Source organism: Entelurus aequoreus, linkage group LG06 (assembly GCF_033978785.1).
Source record: "Entelurus aequoreus isolate RoL-2023_Sb linkage group LG06, RoL_Eaeq_v1.1, whole genome shotgun sequence".
NCBI lineage: Eukaryota > Metazoa > Chordata > Actinopteri > Syngnathiformes > Syngnathidae > Entelurus > Entelurus aequoreus.
In genome coordinates this window covers 44,358,828-44,381,293 of record NC_084736.1, presented here as the reverse complement: position 1 = coordinate 44,381,293, position 22,466 = coordinate 44,358,828, and the positions used below count along the sequence as shown (strand labels likewise).

General features: G+C 36.8%; 2 protein-coding genes across 2 annotated transcripts in view; one reads left to right on the top strand and one right to left on the bottom strand.

Annotated features, from left to right (window-relative positions):
* Positions 1-7,425: 7,425 nt before the first annotated feature.
* On the bottom strand, positions 7,426-15,170 carry LOC133652237 (cyclin-O protein B). The gene is made up of 3 exons (XM_062050755.1): positions 14,506-15,170; positions 11,310-11,495; positions 7,426-8,632 (listed from the first exon to the last, which is right to left on the bottom strand). The coding sequence occupies exons 1-3, from the start codon at positions 14,821-14,823 to the stop codon at positions 8,168-8,170; spliced, it is 969 nt and encodes a 322-aa protein (XP_061906739.1). The 5' UTR covers positions 14,824-15,170; the 3' UTR covers positions 7,426-8,167.
* Position 15,171: 1 nt separating this feature from the next.
* The window catches only part of tut7 (terminal uridylyl transferase 7), a 65,963-nt gene continuing 58,668 nt past the window's right edge, over positions 15,172-22,466 (top strand). Inside the window, exons 1-3 of the mRNA XM_062050754.1 lie at positions 15,172-15,328; positions 15,891-16,318; positions 16,423-16,562. Of these exons, the coding sequence (XP_061906738.1) occupies positions 15,910-16,318; positions 16,423-16,562 (549 nt within the window). The 5' untranslated portion in view covers positions 15,172-15,328; positions 15,891-15,909. The remainder of the gene's footprint in view (positions 15,329-15,890; positions 16,319-16,422; positions 16,563-22,466) is intronic.

Sequence of the window (22,466 nt, the reverse complement as noted above, 5' to 3'; positions counted from 1 at the left end):
ACAGACTTTTTTTGGGCTCTGGGAATCACTAATAAGCTGGAGTTCTTTGAACTCAGATTTCTTGCCGGGACATATGGTCCAATACAATAAGCAAGATAGGCTGGAGCTAGACCGTGCAGTATTTTATACGTAAGTATTAAAACCTTAAAGTCACATCTTAAGTGCACAGGAAGCCAGTGCAGGTGAGCCAGTATAGGCGTAATATGATCAACCTTTCTTGTTCTTGTCAAAAGTCTAGCAGCCGAATTTTGTACCAACTGTAATCTTTTAATGCTAGACATAGGGAGACCCGAAAATAATACGTTACAGTAATCGAGACGAGACGTAACGAATGCATGAATAATGATCTCAGCGTCGCTAGTGGACAAAATGGAACGGATGTTAGCGATATTACAGAGATGAAAGAAGGCCGTTTTAGTAACACTCTTAATGTGTGACTCAAACGAGAGAGTTGAGTCGAAGATAATACCCAAATTCTTGACCGAGTCGCCTTGTGTAATTGTTTGGTTGTCAAATGTTAAGGTGGTATTATTAAATAGATGTCGGTGTTGAGCAGGACCGATTATCAGCATTTCCTTTTTCTTAGCGTTGAGTTGCAAAAACTTAGCGGACATCCATTGTTTAATTTCATTAAGACAAGCCTCCAGCTGACTACAATCCGGCATGTTGGTCAGCTTTAGGGGCTGTCATCAGCATAACAGTGAAAGCTAACACCGTATTTGCGTATGTTGTCACCTAGCGGCAGCTGAAGAGTGCAGGGCCAAGAACCGAACCCTGGGGAACTCCACACGTTACCTTAATATAGTCCGAGGTCACATTGTTATGGGAGTAAGTCAGTAAGTCAGTAAGATAAGAGTTAAACCAAGACAAGGCTAAGTCTGACATACCAATACGTGTTTTGATACGCTCTAATAAAATATTATGATCAACGGTATCGAAAGCAGCACTAAGATCAAGAAGCAGCAACATAGATGACGCATCAGAATCCATCGTTAGCAATAGATCATTAGTCATTTTTGCGAGGGCTGTCTCCGTAGAGTGATTTGCCCTGAAACCGGATTGAAAGGGTTCACAGAGATTGTTAGACACTAAGTGTTCAGTTAGCTGCTGTGCAACAATTTTTTTGAGGATTTTCCAAATAAACGGAAGGTGGGACACCGGCCGGTGTTTTACCATGAGGTCAGGATCAAGGTTAGGTCTTTTGAGCAGAGGATGAAGAATTTGAATGCTAGGTGAACAGTGACAGAGGAAAATGATAAGTTTATAATATTTAGGACTGATGGTCCTAATATTACAAACAGTTCCTTGATAAGTTTCCCAGGAAGTGGGTCAAGTAAACATGTCGTTTGTTTTATCCCACTTACACGCCGTAGGAGTTCCTCTAATGTTATTTCATCAAAAAGAGAGAGACTATTTTGGAGGCAATATCCGTCGTATATTTATTCGTATCTGTGTTAATAGAACTCAGTTGTAGCTGGGATGCGTTTGTCTTTAATCTCCTTTCTAATGAGTTCAGTCTAAGTCCATATTTGAACTTCTCAAATAGGAACTCGATTAATATATGGAACTTAAATTTTCAAAAAACACACTTTTGGATTTTTGACAACTTTATATTTGTGAAAATGCAATAAAAAACACTTTTCACCCTTTTAAGCATGTAGACAACATTAGTCCAAGTCCATATTAAAACTACTCTACTTCTCAAATATGGACTACATTAATATATGGAACCTAAATATTCATAAAAACAAATTTTTTGTTTTTTGATCACTATATTATACTTGTAACAATGAAATAAAAACACATTTAACCATTGTTAAGTGTGTAGACCAAAATAGTCCAGGTCTAGAGTAAAAACTACTTATATAAATTTCTCAAATATGAACTAGATTAATATATGGAACCTAAATAGTCATAAAAACACAAGTTTTTGATTTTTGACAACTTTATCATAGTTGTGAAAATGAAATAAAAACACATTTTACCCTTTTTAAGCATGTCAGTCTAAGCCCATATATATTTAAACTTCTCAAATATGAACTAGATTAATATATGGAACCTAAATATTTATAAAATCACAGTTTTTGATTTTTGACAACTTTATTATATTTGTGAAGTTTCAATAAAGACACATTTAACCCTTTTTTAAGCACGTAGACCACAATAGTACAGGTCCAGATTAAAACTACTCTATTTAAACTTCTCGAATGTCTACTCGATTAATCAATGGAACCTAAATATTCATAAAAACACAGTTTTTGATTTTTTACAACTTTATCATATTTGTGAAAATGCAAGAAAGGCACATTTAACACTTTTTAAGCATGTCAGTCCAGGTCCAGATTAAAACTACTCTATTTAATGTTCTCAAATATGTACTAGATTAATATATAGAACCTAAATATTCATAAAAACACACTTTGATTTTTGACAACTTTATTATGTTTGTGAAAATTCAATGAAGGCACAATTAACCCTTTTTAAGCATGTCCGTCTCGGTCCATAATCTCAAATATGACCTAGATGAATCTATGCGATTTTTAAATATTCATAAAAATGTTTTTTTTCTATTAATTTATCAAGAAATAATGCATCAAAAACTACCTTATTCCAGATCCAGATTAAAAAAACACCTTATTTATAGTTCTCAATTCTGGACTAGATTGCAGACCCTGATTATTCATGAAAACACATGAAAAAAAGGCACATTTAATTTAAGCATGTAGACCACAATAGATATATGTATATATATATGGAACGTAAATATTCATAAAACAAATTTTTGATTTCTGACAATTTCATTATATTTGTGAAAATGAAAATAAGGCACATTTAACACTTTTTAAGCATGTCAGTCTGCATGTTTGAGCACTTTAGAGTAGTTTTAATCTGGACCTAGATTTATATGCTTAAAAGCCTTCAAATGTGCCTTTTTTTTTTTGTTGCATTTTTACAAATATAATAAAAGTTGTCAAAAATATATATATTAATCTAGTCCATATTTGAGAAGTTTAAATAGAGTAGTTTTTAATCTGGACCTGGACTATTGTGGTCTACATGCTTAAAAAATGGTTAAATGTGTCTTTATTGAATTTTCACAATTATAATAAAGTTGTCAAAAATCAAAAAGTGTGTTTTTATGAATATTTAGGTTTCATATATTAATCTAGTTCATATTTGAGAAGTTTAAATATATATGGATTTATAGCTGACATTAACAGTTTTTGATTATTTAAAACCTTTAATCCAATTATGAAACCATATGCAATGAAGACACATTTAATACCCCTTTTAAGCATGTAGACCACATTAGTCCAGAGTAAAAACTACTCCTTTTAAAGTTTTTGGAATCTGGACTATAAACGTTCATAAAAACAGTTTTGATTTGTGAAGCTCTTTAGTTTAATAATGAAACCACCAAACCCCTTTAAGCACGTGTAGGCCACAATTGAGTCTAGGTCCTGAATTAAAAACCCTACTTTACCCCTGCAGGTCAAGGCCAGCAAGTGGAAAAGGAAAAAGTTCATTAAAGCTCTGCAAACACTGGTGACAAATGTCTTCCACGAGTAAACAAACAAGGAAAGAAAAGAACTCCAGTGGGTTCTTCACGCTGAGCGCACCTGTGTGCTCGACACCTGTCAGCAGGTGGACGGCGGAGCCGCTACTTGTAATGGATTAGCGAGATAAAGGTCGCCCCCTGCCGGGCGCACAGGTTACTGCATTTGTATCGAGGGTCAAATGAGACCAAATTAACATATAAATACATCAAATAGATAAATATTAAATAATCAATTAATTGTTTACGTAAGTGATTAAATAATAACATCCAGCTTGACTTGGTTCATTCAAAATTGTTTGACAGAGTTGACTGTAAGTCATTTGTTTTTTCATTTGAACCCACTATGAATTCGTTTTTTTTCAAAGTAAAATAAAAACAAAAAAAAATGTTTTAATTTATGCAATCAAACATGAAGAAAATAGATACAAAAGGAATCCTTTTATCAGTCGTTTTGTTGTTGTTTTTTCATTTGAAAGCACTACTAAAATAAATATTTTCTCCACGATTCGTTTTTCAAAGTAAAATGAAAAAATTAACAATGTTTTTTTTTAAACTTTCCATGTATTATTGCAATCAAACATGAAAGAAAATAGATAACAAGTGAATCCTTTTATTAGTCGTTTATTTGTTTGTTTTTTCATTTGAAAGCACTACTAAAATATATTTTCTCCACGATTCGTTTTTCAAAGTAAAATAAAAAAATAAAATTAACAATGTTTTTTTTTACTTTACATGAGATAGGCTCCAGCACCCCCTGCGACCCCGAAAGGGACACGCGGTAGAAAATGGATGGATGGATGGATGGATGGATGGATGGATGGATGGATGTATTAATGCAATCAAACATTTTATCAGCCGTTTTTTTTCCCACTTGTAAGCACTACTAAAATATATTTTCTCTGCGATTCGTTTTGAATAATGTTTTGCTCTTGTTATTTCACATGAATTCAACAAAACGTGGGGAAAGGGTCCGTGTACCTTCCATTCATTCTATTTCCAATTCTGAAAAGCAAATCAAAAAAATAAATTAGGGACGTTTTTAGATTTTTATTATATATGGCAGATTTGAAAACAAACAAACACGCATTTTTGCATTTTGGATAAACATTAATTTGATTTTTGTATTTATCTGGAAAAATAAAAATCCATAAAAGGAAAACAGCACTAAATCAAATTTCATGGCAATATTTTAATGAAAATCAACTCCTTGAGTTCATGTTTATCCAAAATGAAAAAATGCGTGTTTATCTGTGTGATGATAAATTGAACCGGAAGCAGTATTTTAGCTTTTCCTTCGCGTTTAGCATGTTTTTAGCATAACGGTAACATCTTTGTTCAGCAGGAGTCCTATTGTCGTTTAAAAAAAAGTGTCATTAAATAGTTGTCCAACTTTTGTTTCAGAAATAAAAATAGAAAAAATGGCCCGAAATTAGTTTTTTGATATGCATTTGAGATTTCGAAATCGAATGGACCCAAGGGGATATCACAATGTTCGGCGTCCTTACATTTAAATGAAAGAAAATTTAAAAACAAACAAAAAAATGGTTTATTAGAATTTTATTTTGAAAAACAAAATACAAAACTGAAAGCTGAAAAAAACTAAAAAAACAAAGAGTTTCTTGTCTTTAGTGTCGAAGAGCAATAGTACAATTATCTAAGAGATATTTATATATATTTTTTCATTTATATTTCATTGAACAAAAATGCAAATCATTAGTCAGATGCAGAAACGAAAAAAGTGACCAAAAACAGTTTGTTTTTTCCATATTCCCACACCAGAACCGGAAGTCTTTAATTAAAGACAGGACTGCGAACAGGAAAGTGCTCCCCAGTGACGTTTAAATTACGTTGTGGTTTTGTTTAAGTCAGCAAACATATGTTTAAATAACTCATTAGGATGTTTTCTTGACAAAAGAGACACAATTATTGAATGCAAAACATTTTACTGCATACATTGTTCTGATCTTTCATTTCAAGGCAACAACCCACATGCATGTAATTAGTCATCATTTTAATTAGCAGTGTCCCGGTACCACTTTTTCACTCCCGATGCGATATAGATATTGGAGCATTGAGCACTGGCCAACACGATAACAATATCATACAATACCAGCACCATTTATGGTACATACTTTAATATTGTAGTGTGGAATTTTAGAAAATGTTTGATCAAGCGAAATGACTCAGAAGACAAAAAAAACACTTACCTTAAGACAGATTTATGCTGTCTTTAAGTTGAAGTGATACTTTCATTTTAGTGACACCAAGTGACCAAGTTAGTTGAATGATGCGGACACGTTTGTTACTGGATACTTTATAATACGTTTCTGCCTTGGAGACTTATATGTGTAAGTAATATGCAACAATAATTATCTGATACTTGTTTATATTGACAAATGTGCTGTTTTTGATTGCAATATTGTTCACTTATTATATGTCAAATTTGTGTACTAAGCTGTTGTGTAGCTGCTAGCTCCATAGTAGCCTATAGCCTAAATGTATGTGTAAGTAACATGCAACAAAAGTTATTTGGTACTTGTTTATATTGACAAATGTGCTGTTTTACATAGCAATATTGTTCAATTATTATATGTCAAACTTGTGTGCTACTGTGTGCTTAGCTGTTGTGTAGCTGCTAGATCCATAGTAGCCTATAGCCTAACATGTTTATCTTTTGTAAATTGACTAAAATCGAAGAAAATACCCAACCTTGTGTGCTTATTGGAGGACATTTAGATGTTTTCCATGCAGTAAATACGCCGCAGGACTGCTTGTATCGGAGATTTTAGATGTAAGATGATATCATCCGATATTTGCTTTTTTACTGATATCTGACCGATAGCGGATATCATTATTAGATCGATTCAAATAAAATAAAAGCAACCTGTTACAAAACACTAAAAGAAAACAATACCAATGCAACATGACAATGTGTTTAAAATGATTTCACTAACTGGTTCAACGGCAATTTTTATAAGGGCCACCCCTCCCTACTAGTGTCAATTAATCAATTCATTACCATGAATTGATTAACGTGGACCTCAACTTAAACAAGTTGTAAAACTTATTCGGGTGTTACCATTTAGTGGTCAATTGTACGGAATATGTACTGCACTGTGCAATCTACTAATAAAAGTTTCAAATTAAATCAATCAAAAAAAGGCCCTGCCAGCTGTGAGGTGGCCCCGTTTTGCGTAAATAATCTCATGTAAAATATCAATTAATGAATGACAGGGCGCTTCATATGAAATTTTTACTGCAAACATATTCCTAGCCCCTTCTTGTAACGTCCTTAATCAAATATAAAGGCAATTTCTCACTGGTCTGATAAGGCAGACAGGCGTGGGTTTGATCCCAGTAAAAATTGTTAGGAAGGTTTGCTAATATATGTTTTCCTCATGTTGAATTCATTTTGCAGCAAAACAATTAATTATAGAACAATGTATTTACCATGTTGCAGTAAAAAAGTTAAATTAAAACTTGATTAAAAAAAAGTACAAAAATCATTACACATAAATAAAAAAGTTTTTTATTTTGACATTCTTTCATACTCGAAGATGTCACCTGTGTACGCCAGACAGCTTGATCACTGCCAAACTGGGGCCCTAAACATAATTTTATTTTGAGGCCTAGCTTATAAAAAATTCTCAATTGTTAATAATATGAAACTTTTTTTTTTTTTTTTTTTTTTCATTTTGATTCATGTTTTTACAAAAAACAAATTTACCGGAAATAAATTTTTCAATATTTTTATTTTAACTTTTATTTTAGTATGGCTAAGCATGCCATCTCTATTTAATTAATGAAGCAAATAAATATGTAATATATAATAATTATAAAATAATTAGTATGATATGGTGTACAATTAGGATGAGTATATGTCTCTATACCTATGCATAAGTTTATAGAGATTGGAGTGGGGTTTTTTTTGTGTTTTTTTTTCTTTTTTTGGGGGGGGGGTTGTACTGACATTATTTAAGAAAAATTTCTGTACTTAAATGTATTCATTTATTTTTATTTTTATAATTCACTATTATTGTTTATTGTGAAAAAAAAACATTGTTTAAAGACGGTTATTGTATAATTTTGAGAAATCATTGCAATAAAAATAAAACAATAAAATATAAAAATTCAAAATATATATTTAAAAACATTTCCAGTGCAAAATAACAAATTGAACATAATTTAAACATAAATTTGCACATCCTGCTGCCCAGGACTCCACCCCAGCACGAACTCTGTGTGCCATTGTGAATGTCTGTGGAAATTTACTATTATATTCTTATCAGTGATGGAGCAGGAAAGGGCTAGGGATAAAATGAGGGGCTGCCCTGCCCCTGATTTTGAATGCTATTTTTTTTTCCAGGTCGAACTGCAGTTTTTACAAAGTTTAACTTCAGACTGTGACACATATGGATGTTTATTTGTTAAATAAGTTCCCTTAACTAACTATTAGTAACATATGCTCGCTGTTGGTTGGTTCTTGTTTGAATTTGCAGCTTCCTTTTGCCCCAGACCTTGACTGAAATGATCATGGATCAATAACGGCCCTGACTGACTGGTGATCAGTCCAAGACCAGCGTCATAAAAGTGAAATATGATATATTTTCACATGTTGAAGGTTGCATCTAATGACTCCTGATTGAGTGCAAGCAGCAGTTTCAGGTTGTTTCTGCACTCCTGAGCCAGATCAGGCCTCCATGCCGCTGAAGTGTCCTCACACTGAGTCGCCATCATGCTGTCCCGCGGACAAGTTGTGGCATTCGCCCGCTGCGGTTGGAGTAACTCGCACGCCAGGCTCAGCGCGCAGCTGGCCGTCAGTGACGGGGCGTATTTGTCGAAGGTGCAGTCGGCGAGGCTCAATTCGCACACTTTACGGGCCAGGCTGGCACACTGTGCGGGCGGTGCCGTGCGGTTGGCGTAGTGGTCCAGGAAGAAGGCCAGGGTGGGCGCCCCCAGGCGGAAGTGGAGGCGCAGCAGGATGAGACACTCCAGGTTGCAGAGCTGCTCCTTGGTGAAGGCGTCACAGCACAGCGACAAGAGATGACTGATACTTGGGGAGCACACCTCCACCTGGGCAACACACATGGAGACACTTTAATAAGGTGTGTACACTTTCAACACGGTACCTAGTGGTCTACATAACATGTAATGGTGGTTCTTTGGTCAAAATGTTGCATAGATTATGTTTTACAGATCATCTTCAAGCCGCTTTCTGAAAGTTGCTTCAGGATGCGCCGTTTTGTAGGTGGTCTTATTTAATAATGTAAACTCACCACACCGGTATGTTTTAGCGCTTTCATGGTGAGTTTACTGACAGATATAAGTAAGAACTTTACACTACTTTATATTAGAAATGGCAACAGCGGAGCATGAATGTCCCTTTGGTGCACTCACAAACTATCACAAATCGCCAAAAACCTTAACCATATTGCTAGAATAACAAACATGTTTTAATAAGTAAAATCCACTTTCACTACAATATCGGCAAAGGAGCAGCTCACATATGTGCATGACTGTTAATAATGTTCATGTGAATTGGTGAGGCAGAACTTATTCGATTCCGGAAGTATTTTTCTTACAGTAGTACGATTTTTCGACCAACGCTTCAGTAAATAAAGCATGGATCTTAATTAGAAGTGTCCCAGTCTGATATTGTTATCGGATATTGGTGCAATATCAGCAAAAAATAATAATTTATTTTTATAAATAAGTCTCTGATATAAGCGCTAATACAAGCAGCTTCTCTGATACGTGTTGTTCTTTTCTTGTATTTTAGTCATTTGCAAAAGGTAAACATGGTAGGCTATAGGCTACTAGTAGCAAGCACCTACACAACAGCTAAGCACACAATCGCACACAAGCTAGACATACGTAATAAGTGTCCTTAAATGAACAGAACATGTGTCAATATAAACAAGTATCAAATCTTTATTGTTGCATATTACTTACACATACAAAGTCTCCAATTAAGGTGTATTCAAAAGTATCCAGTAACAAATGTGGCCGCATCATTAAATTTACTGCGTCATGAGTAGAGATTGGTTCGGAATCTGGTACTTTTTTTGGCGCTGACCAAATTCCGCAGGTCCGACCGGGCACCGTTTTACGTCAAATCCAATGGTTACATGTCACGGTACCTGGGTTGCGCATGACGTCTGCCCGATGGCTGACTGAGCCAGCTCTTTGCACTTTGGCACTTAGCAATCACTCCGGCAGCACTGAGAGCTGACTCAGCCAAACCACCATAGGTAACGTTGCAATTTTAAATGCCAACCAAACGATTGACTCAAAAAACGCCCCAATATAAGTAAAGTAAGGCTTTTCTAAAAAATGCGCTAGCTTGATGCTATTGACATGCTACTGATTAGAATGAGCAATTTTACACGGAGATTACAACACTTCCAAATTTGTCAATGAAAACTACAACCAAGATGCACATTACAATCAAACAGCTGGTGCGTAATAAGAACAATACTTGCAGTATGAACACTTTTTAGGGCGCAACAAAAGACTCGACTCAGCACAGACTGAACCGACAAACAAAGTAGCTATACACTACTGCAATTAAATGGTTATAAGGTGTCGCCAAAAAACAATTGCCACTCCACTTCAACTTAAAGACAGCATAAATCCATTCCAGACGGTTTATAATAAATAGGTTAGTGCACAAGTGTCAAACTCAAGGCCCGGGGGCGAGATCTGGCCCGCCACATCAATTGATGTGGCCCGTGAAAGTCGAGTACATTATCTTTTTTTTTACTAAATGTTTTCCTTCTTTCTGTTTTGACTGAAAAAATACTTGTACTGCATGCAATTGCATACATATTAAACTTTAATATTATCTAATAATGTAAGAAATATTACATTGTATTCAATAATTTAATTAAATGTGTATGAATTTAGAAAGGGAAAGTACTTATCAATGAATCTGTAATAATTATGTTGTTGTTAATGTAATGTTAGTTAAATTGGTATGGATTTAAGTTTAAAGTAGTTATAATCTGTAATAATAAAAACTATTAGTTATTATTTGTGTTTCCTAATATTGCAATAAATAATATATTATCATACATTACACTTTTTAAAAATAAAATAAATATCTGATTGACTTATAATGACACCCCTGGGAGGCAGCACGGTGAAACAGGGGTTAGTGCGTGTGCCTCACAATACGAAGGTCCTGGGTTCGATCCTGGGCTAGGGATCTTTCTGTGTGGAGTTTGCATGTTCTCCCCGTGACTGCGTGGGTTCCCTCCGGGTACTCCGGCTTCCTCCCACCTCCAAAGACATGCACCTGGGGATAGGTTGATTGGCAACACTAAATTGGCCCTAGTGTGTGAATGTGAGTGTGAATGTTGCCTGTCTATCTGTGTTGGCCCTGTGATGAGTTGGCGACTTGTCCAGGGTGTACCCCGCCTTCTGCCCGAATGCAGCTGAGATTGGCTCCAGCACCCCCCCGCGACCCCGAACGGGACAAGCGGTAGAATATGGATGGATGGATGGACACCCCTGGGTTAGTGTTTTTCATACTCACCATTGTCTTGATCATAACTCCTTTACTACAGAATAACAAAATTGTGTGTGGTTGGTGCTGATATCGTGTCGGATCAATATCGGTATTGACCAACACTCAAGGCTGAGATATTGCTATCTATAGACACATATAGACATGTCCACCAGACCTTTCAAGTATACAGTAGATGTCCCAATGCTTTGAGAATGATGTATACATTCTTTGTACAGGCACCTTTTTGCTGGCAAGGAGCAGCGCGGTGACGCCAAGAAGCTGAAAACAGTCCGCGGCCACCGGCGTGCACGCCATGAACCTGTCCATGATGTTGACGGCCAGGCAGCAGCACTCGAAAGACAGACGGAAGTGTTTGCACACGGGGATGAGCCAGCTGACCAGCTTGCAGCGTGCCTCGGCTGTCACCTGCACACACCAGATAGTAATTATTCACCGTGAGGTTTTGTCATCATAGCATGCAGGAAGAGGTCATCTTAACATGAATATACGTGTGAGTGACAGGAAAAGGCTATGACATTTTTCTTTATGCTCTTAGCGACTCATACGGATCGGATTTTGGCTTAGTGCTGCCTAATTGTGTCTTTCAAATCTACTCCCCAAGTGCTTTACCAGGAAACAAAATAAAAAAGGTAACCAAAGTCTTACAAACACCTTTCACAAATAGCCTTTAGAACCAGTGTCCTCTGCAGTGGACATTTGTGTTTATTTTGTTGTTTTTCAAAATGTGTTATGCTAACAAACAAACAAAAAGACTAAAAACAAAAGTCCACTGGAGAGGACAGTGGTTTTGAAGAAAATACAGTATTTGACAATTTCGGTTAATAAATGGACAATTGAAGAGATGATTTTACACATTTTATACAACCTGTGTGAAGTTGCCCACAGCCCCTTGTTATTGCAAATATAAAAAACAATTGAAGAGATGATTTTACATATTATGCTCCACGGTCCCTTGTTATTGCAAACATAAAAATAACATTGCCTTTGGTTTGTGCTGTCAAAAAACACCTGTGCTCGTACAGTTTTAATGTTATTAACGTTTTGCAATTAGGGTTTTAATGTTTTAACTCACAGGTGTCGAACTCAAGGCCCATCATTTTATACGGCCTGTGAAAGGCTGGAAATAATGTACGTGAATACAGTACTTTATCTTTCATTCTAAATGTATTCATTCTATAAAAAAAACAATTAAGTACAACATGAAATTGTTCACATATTCAACTTTAATAGCTGACCCTGGAACAAATATTATATTATCATATACTGTATTACTATTTTTTTGTAAAAATTCAAATAAATACTTATCACCTTGACATATTATTAAAAGAAAAAGTTTTCAATCTGTATGTAAAAAAAGTTTAACAATCAAATGCCTAAGCAGTTGTGTAATAATATCATGAGGTGATTGTACATTTACAGTTTATTATATAGATTATATTTACTGTTAGAAGTGGCCCTCTGAAAGCAGCCAGAACTGCGCTCATGTGGCCCTCAATAAAAAAAACGAGTTTGATATCCGGTTTTAACATTTTATTATTTATATGCACTATGCAGGCCCCTACCTTGTCTAAATCCTTCCAAATGTGTCCTAAACGTCTGTGCTACATTTGTGCTGTCAAAAACATTATGGTTTTAATGTTATTAACTGTTATGATCCGATGCCCGGATCATATTCTGTTTACGTTTTCAAGTCACTTGCAGCACCTCTTGAGATTGTTTGTTTCTGTTGCCATGACTGCATATTGCACACACCTGCCTCTGGTTAGTGTTCGGGATGCTCACCTGTTGTCCGGGCACTAATCAGAAGGCTATTTAGTCTTTGCCCTGGCCTCACTCAGTCTGGCTTCCTAATTTGCCATTTGCAACAGTTGACGACTTTTGTTTCCTGCTAAATACCTGCTAGCTTCCACGCTAGGCTATTTTGCTTGCTAGCACCCACGCTAGCCTATTTAGTTTGTTGCCTTAGGTGCTATGAGCATGTTTTTCTTTGTTGTGTCCGATTTATTTACTTAAATAAATAATTTCGTACCTGCACGCTGTGTCCGAAGCCCGTCTGTATTCCTGGGAGAGCAACCCCGCATCACGATGCGACCAGATCGTCATAATTAACATTTTATTATTTACATGCAGCCCCCCACCCTGTCCAAATCTTTACAAATGTGTCCCAAACGTTTGTGCTACAATAGTGTTCTGTTTGTGCTGTCAAAAAATAAATAAAAAATCATTTGTGCAATTTTCCCACACTTGGACCAAATATTTCTAATGTGTCCCAAACATTTGTGTTATGTTTGTGCTGTCAAAAAAACATTTGTGCAGTTATTGTTTTAATGTTATTAATGTTTTATTATTTACATGCAGCCCCCCAATTTTGTCCAACTCTTTCCAAATTTGGCCCAAACGTTTGTGCTACGTTTGTGCTGTCAAAGGAAGCATTTGTGCTATTGTTGTTTTATAGTTATTAACGTTTTATTATTTACATGCAGCCCCCCACCTTGTAAAACACACACGTTTGTGTTATGTTTGTGCTGTCAAAAACACATTTGTGCATTTATCAACAATTTATTATTTACATGCAGCCTCCCAATTTTGTCCAACTATTTCCAAATGTATCCCAAACGTTTGTGCTAAGTTTGTAGTGTAAAAAAAACATTTGTGCAACTATGGTTTATTGTTATTAACAATTTATTATTTACATGCAGACCCCCCCCCACACCTCCCTCCCGACCTTGTCCACATCCTTCCAAATTTGTCCCAAACGTTTGTGCTACATTTGTGCTGTCAAAAAAAATAAATTGTCCCAAACAATTTAGCTAAGCTTGTGCTGTCATAAAACAATATTTGTGCAATTATGGTTTTAATGTTATTAAGTTAAAGTTAAAGTGCCAATGCACAGACTAGGTCTGGCAAAATTATTCTCCGCATTTGACCCATCACCCTTGATCACCCCCTGGGAGGTGAGGGGAGCAGTGGGCAGCAGCGGTGGCCACGCCCGGGAATCATTTTGGTGATTTAACCCCCAGGCAGGGCACTCAGCATCAAGGGTTGGAATTGTTAACGTTCTATTATTTACATGCAGCCCCCTACCTTGTCCACATATTTCCAAACGTGTCCCAAACGTTTGTGCTATGTTTGTGCAGTCAAAAAACATTTGCATGTGAAAAGGTTGTTTTGACAGCACACATGTTCTGAGCAGTTTTGGCAATCTGGGAGACTGCATGTAAATAATAAAATGCTAATAATATTAAAACCCTAATAGCTCAAATGTTTTGTTTTTTTGACAGCACACATGTAGCACAAACGTTTGGGACAAGTATGGAGATACATGAAAGACAGTGTTATTTTGATATTTGCAACTACAAAGTTTCACACATGTATTTAAAAATTATTAATTTGATGATGAATTATGATTGCCTACTTGTGGCTGCAGAAGGAGACTTTTGCACGGATAAAAAAGAGCCTCCCTCTCCCTCTGGATCCTGTAGCCAACGTCACCGTACTGCTGGTACCATCTGGACTGTTGCGCGGCTGCCGCGTCCCCGGGTTCGTCCGCCCGCAGCGGCGACGAGACTGTCCGGGTGGAGGAAGAAGAACACGTCGGGACACAAGCAGCCAAGTCTTCCTCGAAACCGGAGTCGCTCAATCTCGACACAAGTTTCTGCTTCCGGTACCGGTCCGTCTGCTGAACCCGTTTGCGAGCGGAACCGCCGTCCCCGTTGATGAGCACCATCATCATCGACTGCTAAGGTCATAGTTTAACCGATGGACGGTGAGAGCGGCTCAGTGACGTCACTTTTCCCGGGGTCTTCCGCGCTCATCCGCTTCGCTCTCCCCGTTACCACGGTAACGGGAGCGACGAGAAGAAAGCCAAACAATGTTGGAATTAGGATTTTTATCTGCAAATATGGACTATATGCCAAACACTTACCTGACATTTTAAACAAATAAGTAAAAAAAAAAAAGAATTTAAAAAGAGTTCAAAATCTAAATCATTTAAAAATATATATTTAATAACTGAAATGTATTACATGCGATGTATTAAATATGCAGTTGTTGGTTATAAATAATTTTTAAATAATGTTTATCCATACAAGCGAAGCCATTCTCTCTCTGCTGTGGGCGGAACATAAACCCTCGCTGCTTCTAAACAGACGAGCCGTGCACTTGCTAAATTCAATGCAAGACCACCGTTAAAATAAACAGCCCAACCTTCGACGATGTCCTCTATCATCATTTTAAAGGTATGAAGATATAAATTGTCATAAATCAAAAGTTAGAAAGTTATCTTCGAGGCGAACGGTTGACTGTGCTGCATGTTAGCTAGCATTAGCGGCTAGCAGCTACTAGCATGTTTTTCTAGCCTAGCTAGAAAGCTACATGGCAAACATTGACTTTATTTGGGAGCGCTAGGATAGGAAATGTCACTTTAAAGCTGACGTATTCATGCTTATCAGTTTTGTGATGTCAAGTACTGGAAGAAGAAGATAAAATCAGACGCTAAGAAGCACTGCGCACACGTTAGCATGCTAGCCAAATGCTAACGCCATGACATAACAATCTTCTGTAAGAAGTCTGCAATGAAGCTTGACGCTGGACTTTTTCAACGTCAATGTTTAAAGACCATTGGTTTCACGTCATTGCATTATTATGGCTGGTTGAAAGATACAAATCAAAAAAGCTGTTGCATTATCAAACAAGAGCTTTAATGACACGCTACTTAACTTGTCTTTAAATATCCACAGTAAACATGCAGGCGCAATTGTAAGCTATGTGTATGAACTGAATCTTTTCAATGCTTTGCAGTTTTAGCATTTTGTGCATTATGGAGAACCCTGATAGGCCCAACCGGACAGGGCAAGGCAGCTGGGACAGGGGAGCAACGCCAGACATGGCAGACAACTGGAGGAACCAAGGTAGAGGACAGACCTTCAGACCAGATGGAGCCCAGCACGGCAAGAGGGGTCAGGGGGGTCCGTACCGAGCCAGCCCTAAGAGGGGAGGACTCGGCCCGTTAGCGTATTCCCCTGGAGGCTTTCGAGGTGGTCACAGCCCCCTGCAGAGGGATGACCCACAGTGGTTCTGGAGCATGGAAAACAGCTGTGTGAGTCGAGAAGATAATTGGAGAGAGCGTTCACAGTCCAACTGGGGAAGGAGTGTTCGCGATGGGGGTCCACGTGAGGACAGGGATCATTGGAGGAGGGATGCTCCTGATGGAAATGGTCATAAAGCTGGTGAGACCTGAAAATGGGTGTTTAAGTAATGCATTTCTGTTCGTTCTTTGCTGTCTTTATCTATTTTTGATTCACAACATGTAATCATATTTTACCCTCAAAAGGGAACCGACGTAGGCCAAGAAACAAGGGAAGAGTTTTTGCTGAAGAAGACCGGGATGCCGCAAGTGAAGAGTTTGCACCCTCGGTCAAAGATGAGGTGGAGAAGTGTCTAAATCGAGATGAGATCTACTCTCTGAAGAAGGTACGTGCACCTCAGGCTGTTTATTGTTTGTAAAGTAGCCGGAATTAATATGTGTACTTTGTTTATTTCCACTCGCACGCTATATGCGATGTTATTTTGTGGTAGTTTTTCATTTCAAGGCTGGATGTTTGTTGAATGGTTCTAAAAAGACTAAGATGTTTTACGCAGAGACCACTACTCTTAATGAAGGTACAAAACCCAAAACCAGTGAAGTTGGCACGTTGTGTAAATAAAAACAGAATACAATGATTTGCAAATCCTTTTCAACTTATATTCAATTGAATAGACTGCAAAAGCAAGATATTTAATGTTCGAACTGAGAAACATATTTTTTTTTTTTTTGCAAGTAGTCATTAACTTATAATTTAATGGCAGCAACACATTGCAAAAAAATGTGCCACAAGGGCATTTTTACCAATGTGTTACATGGCCTTTCCTTTTAACAACACTCAGTAAATGTTTAGGAACTGAGGTGACCAATTTTTGAACCTTTTCAGGTGGAATTCTTTACCATGCTTGTTTGATGTACAGCTTAAGTTGTTCAACAGTCTCCGTTGTGGTATTTTAGGCTTCATAATGCGCCACACATTTTCAATGAGAGACAGGTCTTAACTACAGGCAGGCCAGTCTCGTACCCGCACTCTTTTACCCAGAGCAGAGGAGCATGTTCGGCAGCGCACAATCACGGAGTACTTACAAGCAAACAGTGTGTAGACAGAAAAGGGAGAACGGACGCATTTTGGCTTAAAAACTAAACATACAAGTGAAGATATAACACTGAAACAACCTCAGGAAGAGGTGCTTTAAGACATGGCTGGCGAGCGAGCAGCTAAAATCCATCCGCAGTTGGCAGTGTTTTAGCTACTTCTAAATCACTAATCATGGCCTCCATGGTGACAAATAAAGTACGTTTCTTCAGTGTTAGTGTTAACGCACTTTTTGTGTCTTTATTGCATTGAAATCAGGACATGGATTAATTTTTTTAACGATTATCACTTTCCGCCGGACTATAAGGCACATTTAAAATCATTTGTTGTGCGCCTGATGTAAGGGTTAAGTTTGGTTGAGCTTACCCACTTCACTGCTTTTGAAGTGTTGAAAATGGTGTAAAGTTGAAGATGTCAAGATAAGTTGTCACTCTGTATGATCATAGCCAATTTTAATGATCAAATTGATTATAATCACCCTGTATACAAGTGATTGAAGGGCATTCTTACTCAACAGCCATACATGTCACACTAAGGGTGGACGTATAAACAACGCCAACACTGTCATAAACATGTGCCATATTGTGAAACCAAGCTAAACAACAATGACAAACACATTTTGGGTAAATATTTGCACCGCAACACAACAGAACAAATACCCAGAATTCCCTGCAGTACCAACTCTTTTGGGAAGCTACACTATTTTATTTGGTACAGGGTGTAATGATAAGTGTCACCAGTAGATGGCAGTCAAACATAAGAGTTAAGTCTCAAGTAAAAAACACCAGCATTTTAAATGTTCCATTAAAAATGTAGAACATTATACACGGCGCTGTAAAATCCATCAATGTTTTAGTGCCATTAGTAATATAAAGTAGTGTAAAATTCTTACTTATATCTGTCAGTAAACTCGCTATGAAAGCGCTAAAACATACCCGCGTAGTGAGTTTACATTATTCACCCAAGGAACTTTAGTAATTAGAGTTACGGTCGGACGTTTTTTCACGGGACACATTTCCGGTGTGGTTGTTTCCGGATGAGGAAATAATGCTCCATTGTTGATTGACGTAAAGTCTGAATGTCATTAAAACAGTTAGCTCCATCTTTTGACACTTCTTCCACTCCCGTCCTTGCACGGTACAGTGCGCCTTATAATCGGGTGCACCCTATGGTCCGGAAAATACGGTATAATTGCCGGGTCAAATGATTAATTATTGGTTGCCCTCAAAGTAATGCACTTTCCGGTACAGTTTCTTAAATTTTCATTTGCCGAAAGTTTTATTGATCACAAATACTGCATTTCCGGTATTAGGACTCCCTCGTGTTATTGTTTTCGTCATGGCGAGCAATAAACCCAAGAAGCAAAGCTTCAATGACAAGTGGCTTTAGGAGACACTTTTCAGCAAATGGCTCACTTATAACAATGGAAAGATGTTTTGCACGTCATGTAAACGGGCTAAGAAAAATAACACCTTTACGACCGGGTGCACTGATTTTCAAAGATCCAGCCTCCCCAGGCACCAAGAAACACCCTCCAATTTGGGTCCCTACAGTTGTGCTCTTTGGTCGGAATGACGAGGCCGTCGATTTGTTATAATTCTTTATTTATGTTTTACACAAAGCCAAGCGGACATCCACCATGCTATTAACACTTTTGAACATGCTGGCGCTCCCTCTCCTAACTTGCCCACTCACTTACACACTTCACTCAACCCACATACCGCCATTCTTAAAGGGGAACACACAGCTTATGGGCATCACCAAGCCAGAGTTGAAATGCCAAAGGTATTGAGTGCCACAGTATTAAATTACATTAAAACTAACTTGCAAAATTCTACGTTTGTTGGCATTATTTGCCATGAAAGTGTAGATGTGGCGGTTTTTAAATGACTGATGATCTACCGGTACATACAGGTGAGAATAATCAATTAAATTTGTCATGCATGTATGCCCTGGCACACCATTATAATAATTTCATGACCGAAGCAAAAAACGTTTTACACTTTTATACTGAAATAAATACACCTACAACTCATTATATAAAAATATGGAAAAAATTATGGCAGCGGTAAAGTTTAGATCTATGAAGGATAGAAGAAAGTGAATGAATGTTTATAACTGAATACATTTACAGATGCATAATTCATTGTTTTCTTTTGTTATTTTTTTAATTAATTAATTTTTATGACAACCTTTTTCCAAAACACAATATAGAATGTGAGATATAACAGGATAATGCATGCATTTATCATTTGTTTTCAAAACGCTTACCAAAAAGTGGGACAAATAAGCAGATATTAACAGTAAATTAACAAGTTAATTAATAATACATTTTTACGACTTGTCCCTCATAATTTTGACAAAATAATAGTATGATAAATGACACAATATGGATACGTCAGCAGACTAATTAGGAACCTTTGTTTGCTTACTTACTAACTACTAAAAGACAAGTTGTCTACTATGTTCACTATTTTATTTAGGAACAAAATTGTTATTCGATTGCAATAAGAAACATATGTTTAATGTACCGTAACATTTTTTGTTAAAATAAAGCCAATAATGCAATTTTTTGTGGTCCCCTTTATTTAGAAAATTATCAAAGTATCGAAATACATTTTGGTACCGGTACCAAGATATTGATATTAGGACAACCCTACATTGTATTGTTGAATGTGTTCAAAAAGTACTTATACACATACTAAAATCTTTTAACCAAGTTGTACTTTTTTAATAAAGAAAATAAATTGACACACAATATACTTTCATGGCAGAGGAAACATAAATATTGTTCTGGTTTCATAGGAGCCGTATTATTTGTATTTCTGTTTATGTTTAGCTTCCTCTATTTTCATTTGTAAATATTTTTAAAATGTTTCTTTAATTATGCAAATTGGGTCATCGGTTAGTTTTACTTCCGGTTTATGTGACGCCACGCGAGTTCACCTCTTGTTAAATGGACCTCTGTCTGTTTCAACATGACACTGTGAAGTTAATGTCTTTGTGCAAAGACAGCACAGCCTTAATGTTCAATGTGAATACTATATCTTAGTTGTTTAGACTGTAACATGTCCATACAAGTTTAGATGAAGTTATGAGGTCTTTTTATGGGGAAAGACGTTTATGTCTCTTGTTTTCATGTTGGCATTTAAGTTAGCTTGCAAACTAACACTATCCGGTACATAAGTTCTCTTGTTTTAATGTTGGCATTTAAGCCAGCTTGCAAAATAACGCTAGTCTGTACATAAGTTTATCAAAGTGCAGTCGTGAATCACGGTTTTTCAATCATCTTAATTTAATATGGTAATACGAACCGTCAGTTTTACAGCGGTTATCATTACTACCGTTTATGTACATGTAAAATAAACGCCTGCAGCTGCTGAAACCAATGCAAAAGAGTGACCGCTTTTGTAACCCGTAACAGCGTATGCAAATGGTGGTTATCGACGCTAGAAAAGTTACCGACTTCATTTCAGTTTATCATTCGGTTAGTTGACTTGTAGAATAACGACCTAGACTAGGGCTGCACGATCATGGCCAAAATAATTATCACAATTTTTTTTTTAATATATATATTGAAATCACAATTACTAAAGGGGATGTTTGCAACTTCCCAGAAGTTCCTTTTTTTTTAAAACCATAAATGTAACAAGAACACCACCAGCTAAATAAATTATGTTACTACTAGTGGTTTAAAAGAACATATACACCTTCTCATTTCAATGCGTTTTCTTAATTTTCATGACTATTTACCTTGTAGATTGTCACTGAAGGCATCAAAAATTAGACACCTGTGAAGTGAAAACCCATTCAGGTGACTCATCGAGAGAATGCCAAGAGTGTGCAAAACAGTAATCAGAGCAAAGGGTGGCTATTTTGAAGATATTAGAATATAAAACATGTTTTCATTTATTTCACCTTTTTTTGTTAAGTACGTAACTCCATACGTGTTCATTCATAGTTTTGATGCCTTCAGTGACAATCTGGGGACGCGTGGCGCAGTTGGGAGAGTGGTCGTGCCAGCAACCTGAGGGTTCCTGGTTCGATCCCCACCTTCTACCAACCTCGTCACGTTTTTTGTGTCCTTGAGCAAGACACTTCACCCTTGCTCCTGATGGGTCGTGGTTAGGGCCTTGCATGGCAGCTCCCGCCATCAGTGTGTGAATGGGTGTATGTGGAAATAGTGTCAAAGCGCTTTGAGTACATTGAAGGTAGAAAAGCGCTATACAAGTATAACCCACTTACAATCTACAATGTAAATAGTCATGAAAATAAAGAAAACTCATTAAATGAGGTATGTCCAAACTTTTGGCCTGTACTGTATATATTTTTGAATTTGTATATTTATTTACAATTGCTGATAATGCTGAATGGGGCGGCAATGCGTATTTCAGGGAAAATAGTTGAATTAGGTAAATATTTTTCTGCTTGCCATAGTTTTCATATTGTGATTTTTTTTTTAAGCAAGTACTAACTTACTAGGGCTGACTAGCAAACGTGTAGCAACTTCCAAAACACATGCACTACAAAAAAACACAACTCTTTGAATCGGTATCTAAATAATGTTTCACTCCGCCCAACTTTCTTATGGGCATCCTGGTTTTGTATATCCTTCTGAGATCAGACGACACTGGCAGGTCTTATTTCCAAGTAGCATGATAACTTCTGATTTCATCACACTTTCGTTCTGTTTTACCAATAATGCTGGGCGATATGGTTGAAAACTGTATCGCAATAATTACTGATATTTTTTTATGACCTATTGATTTGAAAGTAAGGACCACTAGAAAAATATATTAAAGGTAAACATTTGTATTTCAAATGTAACCTTCCTCTGATTATAATCCCCTCAGCTATCAAAGCAGGAAGGAAAGGAAATGTCAACACAAGCATGGAAAACAAATCAAAGAACGTAAACAAAATTCTAAAATCACACTGAAAAATCAACAATAACCTTTTAAAATTAAGGTGTGAGAAATCCTACATAATGTGTAACAAAATTGTGCAAAGTATGAAAAGGTAAACCTACCTGAAAACAACTATTTTTTTTACAGGTTTACTGTGCTCCATAGGGTCAGCGTGGCTAAAGTGGTGTGGTATTACCGGTCTCGGTGGGGACGAGCGCCTTGCGTGATTCACAGACCAAATTGGTCAGACTACGGTCCCTTTTTTCGAAATTTCAAAAAACTGCCAAACT

Coding starts and splice junctions, on each gene's coding strand:
- LOC133652237 (XM_062050755.1), bottom strand. CDS start 14,823: ATGATGATGGTGCTCATCAACGGGGACGGCGGTTCCGCTCGCAAACGG. Junction 11,496..14,505: donor GTCTCCTTCTGCAGCCACAA/GTAGGCAATCAT, acceptor TGGTGTGTGCAG/GTGACAGCCGAGGCACGCTG. Junction 8,633..11,309: donor TGCTCCTTGCCAGCAAAAAG/GTGCCTGTACAA, acceptor TGTGTTGCCCAG/GTGGAGGTGTGCTCCCCAAG.